Consider the following 20404-nt stretch of genomic DNA (forward strand, 5'->3'; position numbering starts at 1 on the left):
CAATGATAAAAGAAACGAAATTTGTGAGGTCTGCAGTGTGTCCCGTTTCTTCGTGATGGTCTTTATATTAATAATTTCAGTCAGGTCTATGGAGAAGATCTTTCAAATATATCACCCTTTATATTCCATGTCATCTGATATACAAAGTAAACAATTTTAAGAATTTATTTCCACTAAAATTTGGAACACAACAATGACATTTGTTGTGTATCAATCAGTAACACCTGAAGTTTCTATGCATGTCTACAAATGTCTCCAAATGTTCAATGTGGCTTCCACCAGTTATGCGACACACATCCAATTAAAATTCTAGTTCCTGCCACACTTTTTCAAAGAATTCCTCGTCCACCAAAGCAAGGCCGTTTCTTATTCTCTCCTACAAAGCCCCAAATGAAAAAGTCTACGGATGTACGCGTAGTGTCTGGGAACTTTAAGATACAGCCTAATTTTTTTCTGCACCTGTGAAATTCGCCATTTTCTTCAACACTACACCAGCGCCACAATGACCGTGTTTACAAAAGTCTTGCCCATGAAAACAAAACTTGAAGATTTTCTCATTGTTATACACCAAACCTCATTGTTATACAACAAACCTCATTGTTGTGTTCAAGATTTAAAATAAAATATAAAACTTGATCCTCGCTGTATTAATGGTAACGCATTTGAAAAATTAATTGATCGGTATTAACTTTAGTTTATTAATAATAATCGTTCCGTGTACATAATGATGGCTGCTCTAGTGATAAAGAATATTATCATAGGCAGGCACTCCGTAACCGTTGTATCCTAGGCCAGGGGGTGCGGCGTAGAACGGTTTGGCCAGAATAGGAGCTGCGTGAACTGTGGGCCCAAGTTTCTTGACGACTGCGTTGAATCCGTTGTGATCGTCAGCCACGTAGTCGACGATCCTCACGCTGCCATCTGGCTCCACAAGGCTGTACTGTCCCTTCACCACGTCACCATCACGGACCTCAGACTGGCTCTTCACGTCTCCAGTGTGTCCATCCTTCACTCCATACGTAAAGGAATACTTTGGATATGCCTGCAAATCATCACAAAATTGAAAAGATTACGACGTAATGAAATACAAGGAACCCTGTACATTCGCTTCAATTTGAGCAACTTTGCTCACATAACATTATCGGGATTTATTTTCACATATTATGCAAAATGTGGTTCAGAACCTTTCTCGGAAAGAAACAAATTTCGCACACTCATCTACCGGCTTTACATTTTCTCTTATATAATTACATTTTAGTATGTGTATATACAAACATAAGTCACAGATTCACAACCACGAATTTTTGTATGGGTGGGCAATTATCAGGATAAACGTGGCAATGATGATAATAATAATAATAATGTCATTATTATAATTTGTAATATGTATGGATTGATTGATTTTCTGTTTTAAGTCCACTTTATGCACAGTAAGCCTAAGCTGGACTGGACCTACAGTTTAAAGTGGAATCCGAACCACTATGTGCCTCCACCGAGTATCGAACCCGGAACCCCTTGATTACAATGCAACGACGCTACCACTGCTCTATCCGGGAGGCCCAATTTGTAATATATCATAAGTAATAATAATAAAGACAGTATTATTATTATTAGTTGTAGTACTAATAGTAGTATCACACATGTTTTTATTGCCCCCTAGAATTGATTTTCGTCCAAAGTTGGGACAGTGCTCCTGCCCGCTGTAGTTACGCCACTGCAGGCCCATGATTGCCAGTGACAATTTTCTGTGGACTGTATTTTCAATCATTGGTCACCTCAGTAGGGTGAATACCTCTCCACAAAATCACCTAGCTCTTCTTTAATGAAATAAAATAAAGTGAGTATGAAATATATGTGTGGATATTAATACATTTTTGTTTTAAGGAAAACAAGTTAAATCTGCTGACATGATAATGTTTCCATAGTATTCAACCTATTTTTAGTTTTATTTTCTGATAGAAAAACTACATGAAATTTGTAATCATGAATCTGTGGTACATGTCTGTATACATAGAACGAAATGTTATCAAGGAAAGTATTTGTGTCATATATGAGCTTGCAATGTCAATTTGGCATTAGGCTATACATAGTCTAGTGTTTTAAACTATACTTGTTTAACACTACGTCTAGAGAGAGCACCTTTTCTCTCGTCTTCCGGTAAATTTTTTTTTGCCTGTGGTGGGAATCGGACCTAAGACAGACCACCAGACAATGGATGATGTCTAATTGACATTGAGTGCTAATGTAGAACCATTGTCACTAACATTCACATAATTATCATCTATGCACTGCAAAAAATATATAAGTATTGAACGAAGACACCTCTGTTTCTATATGTGTGTGTCTGTGTGTGTACATGGGATGTTTGTACTTGTAAAATCAAATATACGTACGTAATAATCAATCTGATTCGCGACTACTGGTGCCGCCACGGCGGGTGCTGCAACTAGTCCATAGTGCCCAAAAGCTGGTTCTAGGATTCCACTGCTAACCATATTGCTGACAGCCAACAAAACAAAAATCTGAAACAAAATAAGTGAAATAAGTTAATGTCATTCAACTGATAAGGCACAATGAACAAATCTTTCCATTTTGTTCGAAATAGGAATATAAAGATAGAAATGTATCGATACTGAATTCCTAAATATTAAAGTTTAGGTGTCAAAAATTCACTTTGCTCAAATGTTTTTTCGAGTAAAAGCCGAAGAATCTCTTTCGAGTACTACGTATGTAGCTATAGTCACTTTATAAATATATTGCTCTAATTTGTAATTGATTATGGTAAGCTATTGTTTTTTAATATGCGTATAATATACACCTGGGTGATCCGTTTGAGATGTCAGAAAAGTAAACCGTTGTGTACGATAGATTAATGTTTGAGCAGTTTGTTGCAATATATGCAGAAAGGATGTAAGTTTTGAGTGAATGCAGGTTTATATACTTCAACCATGTGGCTGTACTAGTGTGCATATAACACTCGAAAATTTCACATCTCATACGATACATTGTGCGCTGTTGTGGCGTGACCACTATCTTTATCTACCATGAACGCTAGCGCTGAAGTCTGTTAACCTGCACTCACTCAAAACTTACATTCTTTCTGCATATATTACAACAAACTGACTTTCATTTCTGCTCAGAGATACGTACATTAACCTATTGTACACAACGGTTTACTTTTCTTACATCTCAAACGGATCACCCGGTATACTTAGTAAAATACAGTTAAAGTAATTCGTATAGTAAACGTCATTAAGCTGCATCAAGCTGCAAATACATTTACTAACATGTGAATTTCTTCAGAGTATTCATTTTAGACTATCACATTTTCGATTCCTCAACATGTGTTGCATGTCGCTTCGGTTTGACAACTGACAGCGGAGTTTCAAAACTCATTCCCGAAAATATGTGTGTCCATATGCATAGGGAATTCTTTATATATGTGGAGACGTATGGATTAATTTCAAGCCTTCTCCGTTGTCTCATGATACTTTTTTACTATCCATGAACAGTTAGCTTTTTGTGACAAACTCATTTTTATGAATGTAGGATCTATAATAATAGAAAGGTACCGATTCTAACACCAGTTCATTTCGCAATTCGAACTCTTGAAAATATGCTTCCTATACTCCGCCTAAACTATCTATGGAGCAAGGCAGCGCATAGCGCAAGAGAAGGGGTGGGGGTGGTCGATCGAGTGGGCAGAGCGAAGCAGCTTACAGAAACATGTCACTGAACTACAATAAGCTTATGTATATTTCCCCCTTAGCAATTGAACAGCCCTACCCGTTTTATTGGTCCGTATTATTAAAAATGAGCAGGTGCTCAAGCGATAGTGCAAAAGGTCAGGGCCGGATTAAGACGAAATTGGGCCTAATGCGTAAATTGATAGCATTAACTTGAAATCTTCGGTGAACAATAAACACAACGACGTTATAGTTACGTCACAGCGCAAAGAATAATAGTAACATAAAATAAGTAACGCTGTGTCTAGGCGTCGGAAATTGGGGCTCCAAATTTCATTCCAAGATTTATTTTCAGGTTAATATAGCAAAAGAAAACTGTTCAGCTTTCGGAAAGTTTTCGTCTGTTTTCATCTGGGCCTATTTCAGGAATGGATCTAATGCTGCAGCATCAAGAGCACCCACCTTAATCCGGCACTGGAAATGGTGCTCAGGAAATTAGTATGAGCTCAATTTTCGTAAGAAGAAAGTTTGAAGATATTAGCAGACCTTTACTCAGACACATTGAAACGGGTACTACAGACAGGTACATAGAGAGGAATACATAGAAATGTCCGTATACTCAGCACTGGACTCGGAGAAGTCCTGTTATGATAAGTCCTGAGAGTTTCTACATACGCGGTTGCTAATCTACGTGAAAATTTTGGAGAACTTTTAGCTTAATTGTTTGAACTGTTTGTATTGTTGTTTCAGTTCCACTGTATGCACAGGTAGGCTAATCGGGAGTGGACCTACAGTTTAAAGTGGGATCCGACCCATTGTGCAATGTACGTCCATTCAGGGGATTTGCCACTAGGCTATCCTAGGCTATAGCCTAGGGTTCTAAAGTTCAGAGTGGTGCTCAAGAATGAGACGCTGAAGGGGTGGAAGTGACAAATACAATTTACTATATATATTGTTACTATATATATATACTGTGTATATATATATATATATATATATATATATATATATATATATATATATATATATAATATTATTTGATTGAATATCTTTAATCTTTATAGGATTGGTTATAGTATATATTCCTTCAATGGTTATTAATTATAACGGCTCTTATATAGACGGAGATGATTATATAAATCGGTTTATTTTTTTTAGTTTTATTGTTGTTGGGTCTATAATGTTTTTAATTATTTCTCATAATATTATTAGTATTATTTTAGGTTGAGATGGTTTAAGACTGGTGTCATATTGTTTAGTAATTTATTATCGGGATATTCGTTCTTACTCTGCGGGGATGTTAACTGCTTTATCAAATTGAATTGGGGGTGTATTTTTTATTATCAGCTGCTATTAAAAATCTGTAATATTGTGATAATAGCAAAATAAAACAATATGTCAAGTCCTTTTACTTGCTTATTTCATGAAATGAGGTAGAAGGATGGAGTTTCTAACGTCATATTATTAATCAGATGTGGCCATATAGTAAATTTTAGTTACAAGTGTTATTAATACAAAGCATGCAATTAGTGTAAGAGGAGTACCATTGTAACAAAACTGTTAATAATAATAATATTAAGGTAAATGTGTGTTATATCGGAGACACATTTCTATCGGATATATTCAGTTTCAAATGGTTCGTACTTACCAATTGTGTATTGCGGAACCTATTTCAAGGTGCCATTATGCTCTTTACACGAAAATAGCTTCGAATTTTCACATTACGAATAATTCTTTTGGGTCCTTTCTTCCGTTGCGCACAGCTGTGGATCATCGCGCGTCGTGCTTGTGTTTTGTCGATTTGGAATGGGTATGCAGTGTTTCAACCTTCTTAACCGAAAAATACCTAATTTCGTGTTCATTATGTCATCACAAACCATTGACGGATAGCCCCAAAAACCATTCACGATAGCCCCAAAAACCATTCACGATAGCCCCACGAACCATTGACGGATAGTCCCAAAAACCATTCACGATAGGTCCAAAAACCATTCACGATAGCCCCAAAAGCCATTCACAATAGCCCCACGGACCATTTCCGGCAAGGTTAGGTTAGGTTGGGTTAGGTTAGGTAAGCATAGTTAAAAAAAAATTCTCGTAAAAAAAAGGCACGTTTGGAAACACTGGCCAAACCGCGTGACTTTCGACGCTCGCACCATCTGCAGGTACATAATGGAAACAACGGCATAATATTGTCGCATTGCACAAAATGCAAGTTTATTATATAAAAAGTGCTTATTTCTTGTTGTGCAGCATTCTACGATAAGAAAATACCTCCACGAACTTTCAAAATGCTACAGAAACTCATTTCCGTAAGTAGTTTCTTCTGTAAAAATGAAGAAATGTGTCTCCGATATAACGGACATTTACTAACTAACTAACTAACTCTCTAGCCTTCTTAAACCCGAAGGTTCATGGCTGTAGCAACACAGGCCTTCCATCTTTCCCTATCTTGAGCAAGTCCTATATACTCTTTTCCATCCCTACTGATTTCCCTTAGGTCCATCTCAACGTTGTCCCTCCATCTTCGTCTTGGCCTTCCTACAGGTCTTTAGTATAACGGACATTTACCAATATTAATAATAACAACAACAATAATAATAATGTCGGAGGGGTCCAAAACTAAGGATAAATTAGGGGACCAGATTTTATAAATTACCCTACCTCTAACGGGATGTACTTTAATTGACTTAGGTTGCATACAGAGACATCAGTCAAAGTTAGTATATTGGTGTTGTAAAAATAAAAATAAAATAAGGTTGAGTCCATACCAATGCTACTACTTTCTCTGGCTGATGTCCACAGAATATACAGGGTGATCCGTTTGAGATGTCAGAAAAGTAAACCTTTATACACAAGAGGTTAAAGTACGTATCTGTGAGCAGTTTGTTGTAATATAAGCAGAAAGGATGTAAGTTTCGAATGAGTGGAGGTTTACTGACTTCAGCTGCGTGGCGGCAGTAGCATGCATGTAATACTGGAAAATTTCGCATACCATACGACACACTGTGTGTGCTGTTGTGACGTGATCACCACCTTTGTTACCATACACATTAGCGCCGCCATGTGGCCGAAGTCTGTAAACCTCCACTCATTCGAAACTTACATCCTTTCTGCTTATATTACAACAAACTGCTCACAGATACGTACTTTAACCTCTTGTGTATAAAGGTTTACTTTTCTGACATCTCAAACGGATCACCCTGTATTTCGCATTGGAACTATATCATACCAATTTATTAGATTCAGCTTTAAAAATAATTCCTCTCTTCTCACAATGGTGTTGGAAAAATAATGAAACATATGAATTTAGTATAATTCGTAGAATATTTTTAACCCGTGAAAGTGTCGCGCGACATACTTGTAGACTCCACGAGCAACTCGGACACAGGAAAAATATCGGCTGATTAAATTACAACCGGTACCAGTATTGGCTCAGCCCCAAAATATTCATAGTTTCACACAAGATAATTGTTCAATCAGAAATTCCTTTTCTTCCCAATATGCTGCTTCCACAAATAAGGAAAAGTTTGCATTTTTGAATGATTCGCAGTAAATTTAAACCACCGAAAGTGTCGCAAAGCAATTTTGCGCACTCCGCTTCATTCCCAAACTCCTGAAGTGTATTGGTCAGTATTGTTATTACTAAATCAATACTTCCCGATAATAATGCCACTGGTATTGACTGATACAGATACATTTCATCGGTATCACTCCTGGCCTATAATAATAAGTAAATTAAAAGGTTGAGTTGTTGTTTTAAATACACTTTATGCACACACAGGCTAATCAAGACTGGACCTACAGTTTAAAGTGTCATCTCAATATATTTTAACACCACGGGATATGGATCCTAAGACTCTTTGATAACAAGGCCACGATGACACCAGTACATCTTTGGGAGGCCAATAAATAGATAAATAAATGTACATATGTGTGTCCGTGCGTGTGTGTGTGCTATATTGTGCTTTGTTTCTGGCGGTACGCAATGATGCGCCGTACCGGCAACTTTTTTGTAACAGACAATAAAACTAATAACTATGGCCCGGGACTTTATGTTATAACATATTTTTCAATTGGCTTCGGATCTATTATTGGGGTGAGATCTTTACATATCTGATGAAAATCAGCCGAAATAGACAAACTTGACAAAGCATATTTTTACATATTTCACCAATTTCGTGTTTTTACAACATATTTCTTCAATTTTGTTGTAATAAGACATATTTCTGTATAATTTCGTAATTCTCTCTCACATAATCGGTTATTTCATATTTTTTTCTTCGTAGCTTTAGCACAACGGATAGTTCATATTGTCGATGGCAGGATATGGAAATTACGGAGGAAGAAAGGTGTCGTATTTTCTTAGTACAGAACAATATCCCGCCGACAATTGATAGCCATGCAAATATTATTGAGGCAAAATGTTCTCTCATTGTTGCACGGGAAGTAAAGAAGTTTCGTTCTCATTCCTTTGCCTTTTTCGCTTTTCACAAAAATCAGTCAAAAGTAAAAATAACATTAGGTAAGTGTTGCCCAGGGGACGAGACGGGACAGGCTTTTAAAAATTCGAGACGAGACGAGATTGATCATGTGTCCCGAGACAAACGAATGTTTTCGAGACGAGACAGCATTTCACAGCATTTCCACGAGACGAGACAGGCCAAAGTCTCGTCTCGTGGGCAACACTACATTAGGTACATTACAGCCCCTACTCTACTCTATCGGGTATGGGAGAAATTCATGAGTACTGTTGTGCACATGTTTGGCTTTACTGGGAATATTTCTGCATATTTTTTTTTTATTTGTAATTTTTCATGACATATTTTCCAATTTATATGACATAATTACATACATATAACGTAATAACGTTTTATTTTGAACGAAATAAAATTGTGTGTGCAATTACACTCTGCCTCAATTATCTCTGGAGCGAACGAAAACAAGTGTCTGCGCAAATAGTGACGCGAGACGGTTCCACCAATGAACACCTGAGAGGAACGGGATTGCGTGGATGGGGAAACGGGTGCAGTCACAGCGTATACTGCTTCGTTCTGCCCACTCCGATTTCTCGTTCCCCTCTCTGCCGCTACCCGCGGCCTTGCTTCCGAGATGCTGAGACAGGCTATAGATAGATGCACGATCGTTTATGAACATGCCACAATTTTGAGTAGATCAAATGAGAAACACAAGAACAACAACAAACCATGTTGAACAGTGTGGGACTTTTCTTTCCCACAAAATATACTATATATTAGATATACATACATCATATTGTGTGTATCAAGGAAACAGAGAAAAGTGCTCAATAAATTACACACAACTTCTTTCAAAAATACTTTAGTGCAAATGCTCAAAAATATGCCGCAACTAATTTACTATTCATACACGTAACAAATTGTTTCAAATTAGGGAATATGTTGTGCTTCATTAGTTACCATTTGTGAACGTAATTTTCGTATGTGTGAACAAGTTAACTTATCACAAATATTCTCACTCACATCCATCTGTGCCGAAATCAAAATTAATTCCGTACATTGTGATCGTTTTTGGAGTTAGTTTGCGTAATTTTTCATGATTAGATTATTAATTTACATTATTTATATACATAAACGTTCCTCTACCGTTTTGACAAAAGTAATCGTAATTTTTTTATTTAATTTTATTTAACTTATAATTCGAAGGAAGAAATTAAGAATACAACCCATCTTTCAGACAGAAAAGATTTGGGATAATAAAACATAGACATTTAAGTATAAAACTGGTGCTGCAAGAAAGCATAAAAGTAAATCTGAAAGCAATATGTCATTCATGAATCTCAGAATCAAAATACAATGGAGATTGCTTATTTACAACAGGTTCTTGTTATTGGAAAATGCTAAGATAATTTCTGGACTAATTTTCATTAGGCTGGCACAAATATCAGTATCTTGAAATGAAACTTTAAACTTTTTTGCATTAATGTAACTGGAATGAAAATCAATAAAACAATGGAGATAGAATTTAAAGTTTTTATGTTGTACTGATCTTGAGTCAATAATAATTTATTTCTTATTTTGAAAGTTATATGAAATGTCTTGCATACTTCAATTTCTGTTGGCTTTAGATTATGTAACCCATTCGAACAAATAAACGTCCTTGCTTTGTAAGATATATTTTACATAACTTATTACGAGGGCTAGGATTTATACGTAAATACATACCTTTAGTTTTACGATTTACCACTGAAATTTTGTAATGCCTTTACGGATAGTAATGTTTGTAGTCATTTAAGACACATTTTATTGTCAATATTGTTCCATACTTCTACCTTTAATGCATAGTTTAACATATTTAAGTAAAACATATTTAATTTTACATATTTCAAAATATTTATCTCTCTCTTGAGATTTCGACGTGTGTATGGGGCCGTTGACCACCCACTATCGTGAAGAAATTGGGAGTTACGAATGAGTAGCGTAACCCGGTCATGAAATCCTATAACAATCATGTGGGGTTAGTCGTGCTGACCACGCGTCTCCCCATAACTTGTTGGATGATGTCCAACCTCGGTTGAGGCATGCTGGACTGAGACCAGCTATCGGTACGTAGGCCCAGGCACTAAAGGGTTGTTGCACCACAGGCTCTTCTTATTATAATTGTTATTATAAACCATTATTAAACAATTGCTTTATATCTGGGGCGGATCCCCTCTCCTGGAGGGTGAATGGTAAGTATAAACCATAGTGAGGAATCTATTACATTCTTATTAACTCATGTTTATTCTCTTCTATTTTCTATTATTTTGTGTCGTATTTCTGCCTACTAGGTTAATCACGACGGTAAGTAGGATGATGAAATGATGATTGAAAAAACACAAGTAAACATATGCCTCCCTGACCAGATCGAACCTAGAATCTTTAGTTTCGTGGTGTGTTACGCTAATCACTTCTCGACGTGAACCTGCAATAACTTATACCAGAGCATTGATATTTGAGTACTAAATGGATTCCATCTTAACGGCTTCCGAAGAAAAAAGAATATATAATCAGTGAAGCTCTCTGAGGAACCCGAGAAATATGGAGGGGTTGGAATTATTGTTTCCTCCGGATATCTGAAGGCGCAACAATTAATCGTCAATGGGAGTGAAAGCCAATCGCCAGTTTTAAACGATTAAAACCTAGATATCACCCCCATTTCTAGTCGAAGTCGTCTAAGCTTACAATAAATATTCAATGAACACACGAACACGTATAAATGAAAGACGTTACAACTAAAATAAAGCTTTTTTTCCCCACGAGAAAGTGGTTAATCTACACCCGAATTGGTTAAGGGAATTTTCAATCCCCACTATAACCTCAGGTAGAGAATGGGGCAGATCTGAAATTGCAGATATAGTACAAAGGTCTTTCTCGAAGAGCGTATCGAAGAAAGAAATTTTGAACATTTTTATTATAAATTTAAGAAGGCGTTGCAGTACCTTGCGCTATTTAGTAATTTGGTCATACCATACCATTTCGATCAATTTTGAATTAATTTGTCGCCTCACTATTTTGAAAATGATTAATAATTTAACCACTTACCTACTTCTACATCTTTCAGTGTTCAAAACCAACATTTTTTTTCAAGCTTGCGGTTGGCTGCCAGCAATTTCAATTAGCGGCGTGCGTTGATATTAGTTTATTTAGTGCTTCACAAAAATCGCTGTAAATTCTGTTCAATAATTCCAAATGTAATGATTTAAAAACAACTTTATTCGAAAAAAAATGTTCTTTCTTTTTTATTATTACCGTATTTGCTTCCACATTAGTAGATTCCATGTTATACTAAACCGGTAGATTTGTTTTCATAATTTCTCAACTTTAGGGCACAAAATATCCATGATGGTGGTAAAACACTTCTACCATATTTCTTGTGTTTACTGTGTGGTGTCGGGTAAGTTCGAAAATTGTTAAACATATGAGGTGCCTGAGCCATACTTATTGGTGAACATTTGTGCAGAGCAGACAAGCTGAAAAGATGGATGAGTGACTTGAGGAACAAGGTCGTAGGACAATAGCTACTATTTCCATTATCCTTACAATTTCCGGAATTAATGGCTCAAGAAGAAACAGAAAGGTATGGGCTAGAAACTGACTCGACAGAAGAAATGCTGACATGTTTCTTTAATGAACTTGGGTATGAGAGATTGAGATATCATACACGAGATTTGCAGAATTTTTTCGTTAAAATCAGATTTATTAGTCCGGTAATAAATAAAGATTATCAAGTTAAGATTTTTATCAAGTTTTATATGTTGAAGTAGGTCGTGAGAAATGAATATTCTGAAATTTTGAGACCTTGAAAAATGTTTCCCTCCCCTGTAGAAAATGTCAAAATGCAAACTCAGACCGCCCATTTTCATGAAAAGTGAAATTTGGGTATGTTCGGAGTGCTCTATCTTTGGAAATCAACAACATCCCAAACTTTTGATTTGATATACTGTTAATATAAGACTGGTTGCTTATATATATTCAATTGTTTTGATGGGACAGTGTTGCTTTCCATTGTTATATGTCAACAAAGGGGGTCCAAAATGCAGTTTTTTTTCCTGCTTCCGGCCCTTATATCTTGGTTAAGAAACATTATCCCAAAGATATGTTTACTGGGCATTGAAGCTCACTATTAGGACAAGCTACCTGATATAGCACATTACTGGGGTATTGATACTGTTAGCAGATATAACACTTTGAATACTCAAAAAATGTGAAATCCGCATCTTTAGAATTAGGCCTATCTCAAAACAGCATCAAGGTAAAAATACACTAACTATGCCAACTTGTAGGTGAATATATGTACTAACACCAGGAAATGGAAAAAAAAACTTTGGGGCCTCGTCCCATTTTTGAGAAAATATTTTTTAAATATTAGGAAATCTCAATGTAAATTATCACACTTCCTCCCCTATCAGAAAGTGGAACAGACCTTTCTCCTACTTTCCTTTGTTCCAAATGAAACAGCTCATGTCCTGACAAGTTGTGGGACAGTTTTCGTTTTTCTATTATTGAGAGATAGCGTAGTGGTAACGTCGCATCCTTGTAATCAAGGGGTCCCTGGTTTGATGCAAGGTTGAGGTACAAGTTGTTCGTATCCCACTTTAAACTGCAAGTCCCCAGTCCCGATTAGCTTTCCTGTGAATAAAGTGGGCTTAAAAACAAAGCTCTATATACAGTGGCGGACCAAGGACTTTCGAAAGGGGGAGGGGCTATACATTTTTAGTAGGCAGCCATCTATTTGCCATCTTTTCCTGCCTTTGACATTATTTTTACTGGGCCAAAGGGAGGTTATTATCCCCACTACCCCCATCTTTATGCACGCCACTGTCTATATTGCAATAAGTGTATGTTTATAAACGATCTATATTATTGTACCAAATAAAACATAACTTTCTTGTTATACATAACTTGAGATTCCCAGAATGAACCAATTTCAATTCAGGTAGGCCTAAGATTGACCTTCGTGATGGAGTGGTTACCACGCCCGGGGTCCCGGGTTCGAATCCCGGTCTGGGGATGATTGATTGTTCTTTGTTAGTGTCACTGCATTGATTTCATAATATCATCACTCACTTTCTTTGCCATGATTAGTAAAAATGGACAGAAAGGCGACGTAAAATAACCCAATATCAGGCAATCAATCTCAAATACGCTTATCTGGCCCTTGTGGCGGAGTGGTTATCACATCGCGCTGCGACGCTAGGGATCCTAGGTTCGAATCCTGGCCGGGGCATGGATGTTTCTGAGTGTCCATTCATCAATTTAATCATATCGTACCTCATTCCCATCTTCGCAAATCAGTGGCGTGGCTTTTTCAAAAGTGTTACCGGCCTTCAGTACGTCAATTATGCCTGCTAGACGTTATTACACCCCCCTCCTCCCGGGCCGGTAAAGGAAACATGTCTTCGAGCTAGATATTTGTTCATTTAGTTCTTGTTTTGTAATCAGCACAGTGATTTAGCCACAAACACTCCTAGAAAGAACTACCACTCATTCGACCATTCGACAGTTACCATGAAAATCCCATGAATAGTGGTAGACCCTTGTCAATTCTTCATCTATCTCCGTTTCTTTGCAATGAGCTGCGAAGGGGAAGAAGAAGATACACACTTTTCTCTGGTCAGTTTGACGTTTGTGTGGTGAGCACTGAGCAGACGACAGAACTCCGCTCCTTCGTGGAAGGGAAACCCAGCTGTACGTACTACTGTCGCCAACTTAGTATTTTTGAGCAAGGTTTGTCCAAATTACGAATCACACCAAGGAACTATATTTTCGTCTATTACCTAACTGGTCTCAGTTGTAGTTTAATCCCCTTGGCTTTGCAGTCTACCTCTAGTTGCTTCACAGAAATTGTATTCCTATTTTAGGCGGGATTTAGCTCTTTTCTGCCAATCCGAAGCGACAACACTGGCTGACCCGGTAGGTCTGAACGACAACAGGGCCCCTTAACAGGCATATGAATAACCCCATAGCACACTATGCCCCAAAGTCCTTCCCCGCTCTTTCCTTGCATTGGCGCCCTCTTCTCCCTTGTTGCCTCTTCAGGGTAGCGGAACGGCCTCCCTCTTCGCTTCTGTCGGCTGCAGGAAAAATGGGCTCCGTGGTCATCTAACTCACCCTCGATTTCGCAAGGATTTTTTTTTCCTTATGAAGATTATGTGTTGCTAAGTGTGAAGAAAGAAATTCTGGAGCGCGGAAAATATTTTTTGGAGTTCAACGTGATTTTATTAATATTTAAATTCCTTACCTACGTAACGTTCATATGATTTTCCAGGGCTTCCATCATGGATTCACGTCACAGGCGCACGTCTACATATTCTCTTTTTCTTCTTATGATTGACTTGTGGAATGGGATAATTTGCGATATATTATTGTAATGTATTGGCGGATGGAATGGGATAATTTGCGATATGTTATTGTGATGTATTGGCGGGTTCAACATTTCAGACATTACAATTGATTTGTGTGACTGCAGACATTGGAATAAATTTGTGAGACATCCAATTAACAAATAAGGACTAAAGATGAGATTGACAGACGTTGAACGGATGAAGGAAATAGAGGACTTTGTAAGACGAGAGGTACGGGACATTGTAAGAGACTTACAGGGAGATAGTCTGCTGGCTGCTTCAAGGAAATGTGCACCGTGTTCCAGAAGGTACGGTAGGAATGTGTTCATGGGATTAAGGTATGGCAAACTTGGCAATGTTGGCTTGGTGGTGTTGTGGGAAGTGTAGGAAGGATTGTTCCGTAACCTCGGGAACATTCTTCGAGAATATGAGGTTGTCTCGGCGCGACATATTCTCGTTGATGTTTCTCTGGTGTTGCGGGATTTCTGTTGGTTCGGCATGTGATATTTGTGGTTTGGGGAAGAAGAGCGTTGTTCAGTTTTACAGGTATCTGCGAGATATTTGTTCCTGGAAGATACTTCAGTCAGACGACAGCTTAGGTGGTGTGGGCTCTGTTGTGCAGATAGATGAGAGTGTGTTTTGCAGGAGGAAGTACAACAGAGAAAGGGTAGTTCCGGAACGGTGGGTTTTCGGCATGTACGATTGCAACGCAGAAAGGGGCTTGCTTTTGCTTGTTGATGATCGTACATCCGAAACCCTCGTTCCGTTAATCGAGAAGCTTGTTCTTCCAGGAACGGAAATCTGGTCGGATGAATGGGCGTCTTATAAATGTCTTTCACATCTTGGTGGTGTTTCCCCTTACACCCACAGGACTGTGAAACATAAGGCGCACTTCATTGATCCGGTAACAGGAGTTTGCACGAACAGGATTGAGGGATATTGGTCTGTTGCGAAAAGGCATTTGAGGAAAAGGAGTGTAATGTGGTCACATTTTTTGGAGGAATATCTGGATGAGTTCATGTGGTTTGACAGGTATGGAAAACAGCTGCGAGACGCGATGAGGAATATCATTCAACGTATTGTTGAACGGTATTCTCAGCGTGTGTAAATACCTTATCTTCTGGAACATAGTGCACATTTTTTTTTTGGTAACTGCAGGCCGTAAAGGGGTGGGTTGTATTTTCTGAATGACTTGTGAGATGGGATAATTTGCGACTTCTTATTTTTATGATGGAACGGAAGAAGAGGGTAGTATTCTGTGGAAAAGGGCAAAAAGACTATTGACATACGACTTACTTCTCTTTTGGACTTTGAAATTTATTTGAAATTTAACTTCGACCCGGAATTCAGTGACTGGCCTTGGAAGAAAGAGGTAAGTTATCTTATGAGATTAAATTTTAGCCTTATTTTTCTTGTACTTTCATGTGTCAGTGCCGAAAATAGTGTTTGGGGCAGGTGGTTCGGCCAGTTTCTAACATGCCTTCCAAAAGAACTCTATAGAGACAGGCGGGTAGCCGGAGCGGAGCGGAGGCGTTGCCGCGATAGTGGTTGCAGGCGGCAGGTTAATTACCCCAGGGGCGGAGCCCGGAATCGGCGGGAAATTTTGACAGCAATTTTCATGACATTCACTACGGGTGCTACGAAACTAACATGGCCGCAAGTAAACGTCCACCTCGCAACTTCAAACGGCCATATCTCAACTATAAAAGGCTGTACAGTACTAAATACTTATTTCCGCGCTCCAAAATTTCTTTCATCACACTTAGCAACACATAATCTTCATAAGAAAAAAAATCCTTGCGAAATCGAGGGTGGGTTAGATGACCACGGACCCAAAAAATGTCCTATGCAATATCTACTCAACGGCAACGATGTTCATTAACGTATTTAACAATGTTGTCATTTTATTGAAACAACTTTTAATTCTTTACATTTTGCTGTTACCTGTGGTAACACCGGCTACATGCACGCCACGCCTCTGTCGCAAATTAGCCAAAAGTGGCACAAAAAGCGAAATAAAATAAAGCAAATCAAATCAAATGAAATAGGCTTAGGAAAAGGAGGTTTAGGATATTTCCATCATCTTTAATATTGTTACTGCAAATAACGAACGGGCTGTTTTTATCATCATGGCAATTCTTTTAAGAAATTTTGAAACATCAGACACAAATTTATATTTTTGGCTGCTTCACCTTTCAAGCATAATGGGGTATTCCAGATTTGCTTGGTTTTCTTTGAATTGTGGTGCAGACAAGACTTCTAAAAGTGATCAGATCTCCCGTCTGACGGAACTAGATGATGAGACTTACAACAAGCATTCCAGAAAATCATGCAACCATCATGATGTCAACATTCAAGGAGTGCTATAAGTTAAGAGAATGCAGGGAATGATATCCTCCAGTTTGCAAAAGTGCTAAATCAAAGAAGTGCGCCTCCCGCCAACACTCAGCTTGTTCCAATTCTCGATCAAATTTCCTCCCATCTAGGAATTTCCACTTCAAGCTCTGCATTGTAGTACATGTTTTGCCATTCCATCTGGATGCTACTGTTGTTTTCTCTTCATGTATATTTTTGTACTGGCACTTAGTTCATTCACATTGTGGAGATATTGAATTTTACAGAAGTAATTTATGCAGTCTCTGACAAACTTTTAAAATTAGTTCATGGAGCATGCCCCGTGGTTAACAGCCGTAGTCAACTGATCTTCTTGCCTGATTGTTCATGTTCAGGATGGATACATGATTTACTTACGAGCAAACATTTGGCCAGCTGGGTAGGAAATATTACATTGAAACAATTTCATTTAACCTATATGGACCTAATGACTTCACCTTTTGTGGAATACTTGTACGTTTCGACACCCACAAAGAACAATCAATCATCCTCAGACCGCAATTCGAACCCGGGACCCCTGGCGTCGTGGATTGCTGTGGTAACTACTCCATCACGAAGGTCCGCACTTAGGCCTACCTGAATTGAAATTGGTTTATTCTGGGAATCTCAAGTTATGAATAACAAGAAAGTTATATTTTATTTCGTACAATAATACGGAATCGTTTACAAACATACTCTTATTGCAATATAGACTGTGACGTGAATAAAGGGGGGTGGTGGGGATAATAACCCCCCTTTTGCCCAGTAAAAAGAATGTCAAAGGCAGGAAAAGATGGCAAATAGATGGCTGCCTACTAAAAAATGTATAGCCCCTCCCCCTTTCGAAAGTCCTTGGTACGCCACTGTATATAGAGCTTTGTTTTAAAGCCCACTATATTCACAGGAAAGCTAATCGAGACTGGGGACTTGCAGTTTAAAGTGGGATCCAAACAACTTGTACCTCAACCTTGCATCAAACCAGGGACCCCTTGACTACAAGGATTCGACGTTACCACTACGCTATCTATCAAAAATAGAAAAACGAAAACTGTCCCACAACTTGTCAAGACATGGGCTGTTCCATTTGGAACGAAGGAAAGTAGGAGAAAGGTCTGTTCCACTTTCTGATAGGGGAGGAAGTGTGATAATTTACATTGAGATTTCCAAATATTGAAAAAAAAATATTTTCTCAAAAATGGGACGAGGCCCCAAAGTTTTTTTTTCATTTCCTGGTGTTAGTACATACATTCACCTACAAGTTGGCATACTTAGTGTATCTTTACCTTGATGCTGTTTTGAGATAGGCCTAATTCTAAAGATGCGGATTTCGCAATTTTTGAGTATTCAAAGGGTTATATCTGCTAACAGCATCAATATTCCAGTAATGTCCTATATCAGGTACCTTGTCCTAATAGTGAGCTGCAATGACCAGTAAACAAATCTTTGGGGTAGTGTTGCTTAACCAAGGTATTAAGGGCCGAAAACAGGAAAAAACTGCATTTTGTACCCTCTTTGTTGCCACATAACAATAGAAAGCAACAATGCCCCATCAAAACAATTGAAAGTATATAAGCAAGCAGTCTTATATTAACAGTATATCAAAACAAAAGTTTGGGATGCTGTTGATTTCCAAAGATAGAGCACTCCGAACTTACCCATGTTTCACTTTTCATAAAAAATGGGTGGTCTGACTTTGAACTTTGACATTTTCTACAGGGGAGAGAAAATTTTTTCAAGGTCCCAAAATTGCACAATATTCATTTCTCATGACCTACTTCAACATATAAAAAAATTAAGCCAATCAAAAAATAAAACTATTTCACTTTGTTCGAATTTCAAAATAATGGCAATTAATCTTATCTGTAGCGTACAAATCTCATTGCCATGAAAAAATTTCTAAAAACACGAATGCATCTCATTTCTGCTATTTTTTATCGAGTAACAAACAAAAAAATGCACATTCAACACTGAAAAACCACAGATAAGAACAGATTTATTTGGCCGAACTCACAGATTGTTTGATTCATTTGTCGCTTTAAGTTCTTCTTATGCACAGATAAGCTAACCGGGACTTGACCTACAGGTTAAAGTATGGGTCCAAACCACTGTGAAATGTGCCTCCACTGGGTATCGAATTTGGGACACCTTGCTTACAAGGAGACGAAGTTAGCAATAAGTAGGGAGGCCCCGAACTCGCAGACCGAATGTTCACTCTGATTGGTTATGACCACAGTGTCGAACAGAGAAGCAAGTTACAATTAGAACACGGCCTAGTCGCCAAAACCACTCAGGCAGCCAGTCTGGCAGGCACCATTTTCAGTCTGGCATTCGTCCAGCGATATATAAGGCATTCCAACAGGATTTCCAGCTCCGTGTAATTCGGCCTTTAGTCAAATACAGGGTGCTCGGAAATTCCCCTTACAAAATCCTAGGGCTAGTAGAGGGGACTGAGTAGACAATATTTGGAATAGGAACTCATGTCCGGAAACTTACCGTTTCCGTGCTACAACCATGACAAAGTGTCGGATGTGCCTGTGTTGGTATGCAACCGGGTAGCAGTACATGACGTCAGAAGATCACCTGATGACCTAAAGTGTAATATGTCAAATGAGGTGTTATGTAAGGTACAGAAGTGAATGACGTGTGATTCAGTCCATAATACAAACAAATTTATTTGGTAACAATGCCAAGGGAACAAAAAAGAAACGTACTATTCATTGATCAGCACCTGTGTCGACAGACGAACGCAACAATTTGTAGACGTCACGTGCCATCAGGTAATCTTCTGACGTCATGTACTGCCTACCCGGTTGCATACCAACACAGGCACATCCGACAGATTGTCATGGTTGTAGCACGGAAACGGTAAGTTTCCGGACATGAGTTCTTATTCCAAATATTGTCTACTCAGTCCCCTCTACTACCCCTAGGAGTTTGTAAGGGGAATTTCCGAGCACCCTGTATTTGCAATTTTCCTTGCAATATATGTTACATTCTTCTAAGTGCAAGCTAAAACAGATCCGAACTTATATATTCTTCATATTGTGGAAAGTAATAGGTTCTTAAGAAGTACAGAACATTATTAATATAACGCAAAAAATTACAAAAGAACATGAGATGGTGGTCTCTACTTACAGCTAGGTGAGACATTTTAGATAGCTAACACCACACACCACTGGTTTCCTCTCTGGTGTCCTTCTCGATTTTACACACAGCTGCACTAGCTATGATCTTTTATACAGAAACTAACAGATCAAGGGAGAAAGTTTACATACCTAAATGTTTAATTCGAAACACAGGGACCAAGTTTATGTTTTACTTCGAGGGAAAAAAGCAGAGACAAAAAGGTTAGTTTCAATAGAATGCTACGTGCCAGATTATAAAATCGTGACAGTCAAATTTTCTAGGTTTCCTGGAAGGTAATAGTGCTTCGTAAGTTTTGGTCTTGTTCTTCAAGCGCGGAGAAATCCAAGGTCGGCAC

General features: G+C 38.1%; 1 protein-coding gene across 3 annotated transcripts; it reads right to left on the reverse strand.

Annotated features, from left to right (window-relative positions):
- Window positions 1-684: 684 nt before the first annotated feature.
- LOC146002089 (cuticle protein 19-like) lies at window positions 685-20128 on the reverse strand. 3 transcript variants are annotated; one of them, XM_083139805.1, is made up of 3 exons: window positions 20059-20128; window positions 2394-2522; window positions 685-1042 (listed from the first exon to the last, which is right to left on the reverse strand). In XM_083139805.1, exons 1-3 carry the CDS (start codon window positions 20071-20073, stop codon window positions 737-739), a joined length of 450 nt encoding a protein of 149 aa, XP_082995931.1. In that variant the 5' UTR covers window positions 20074-20128; the 3' UTR covers window positions 685-736. The 3 variants fall into 3 exon arrangements, with proteins under 3 accessions (XP_082995931.1, XP_082995934.1, XP_082995933.1); XM_083139808.1 differs by lacking the exon at window positions 20059-20128 and adding an exon at window positions 4233-4368; XM_083139807.1 differs by lacking the exon at window positions 20059-20128 and adding an exon at window positions 4149-4226.
- Window positions 20129-20404: the final 276 nt, after the last annotated feature.

Source organism: Lepisma saccharinum, chromosome 18 (genome assembly GCF_977018435.1).
Source record: "Lepisma saccharinum chromosome 18, izLepSacc3.1, whole genome shotgun sequence".
Taxonomy (NCBI): Eukaryota; Metazoa; Arthropoda; class Insecta; order Zygentoma; family Lepismatidae; genus Lepisma; species Lepisma saccharinum.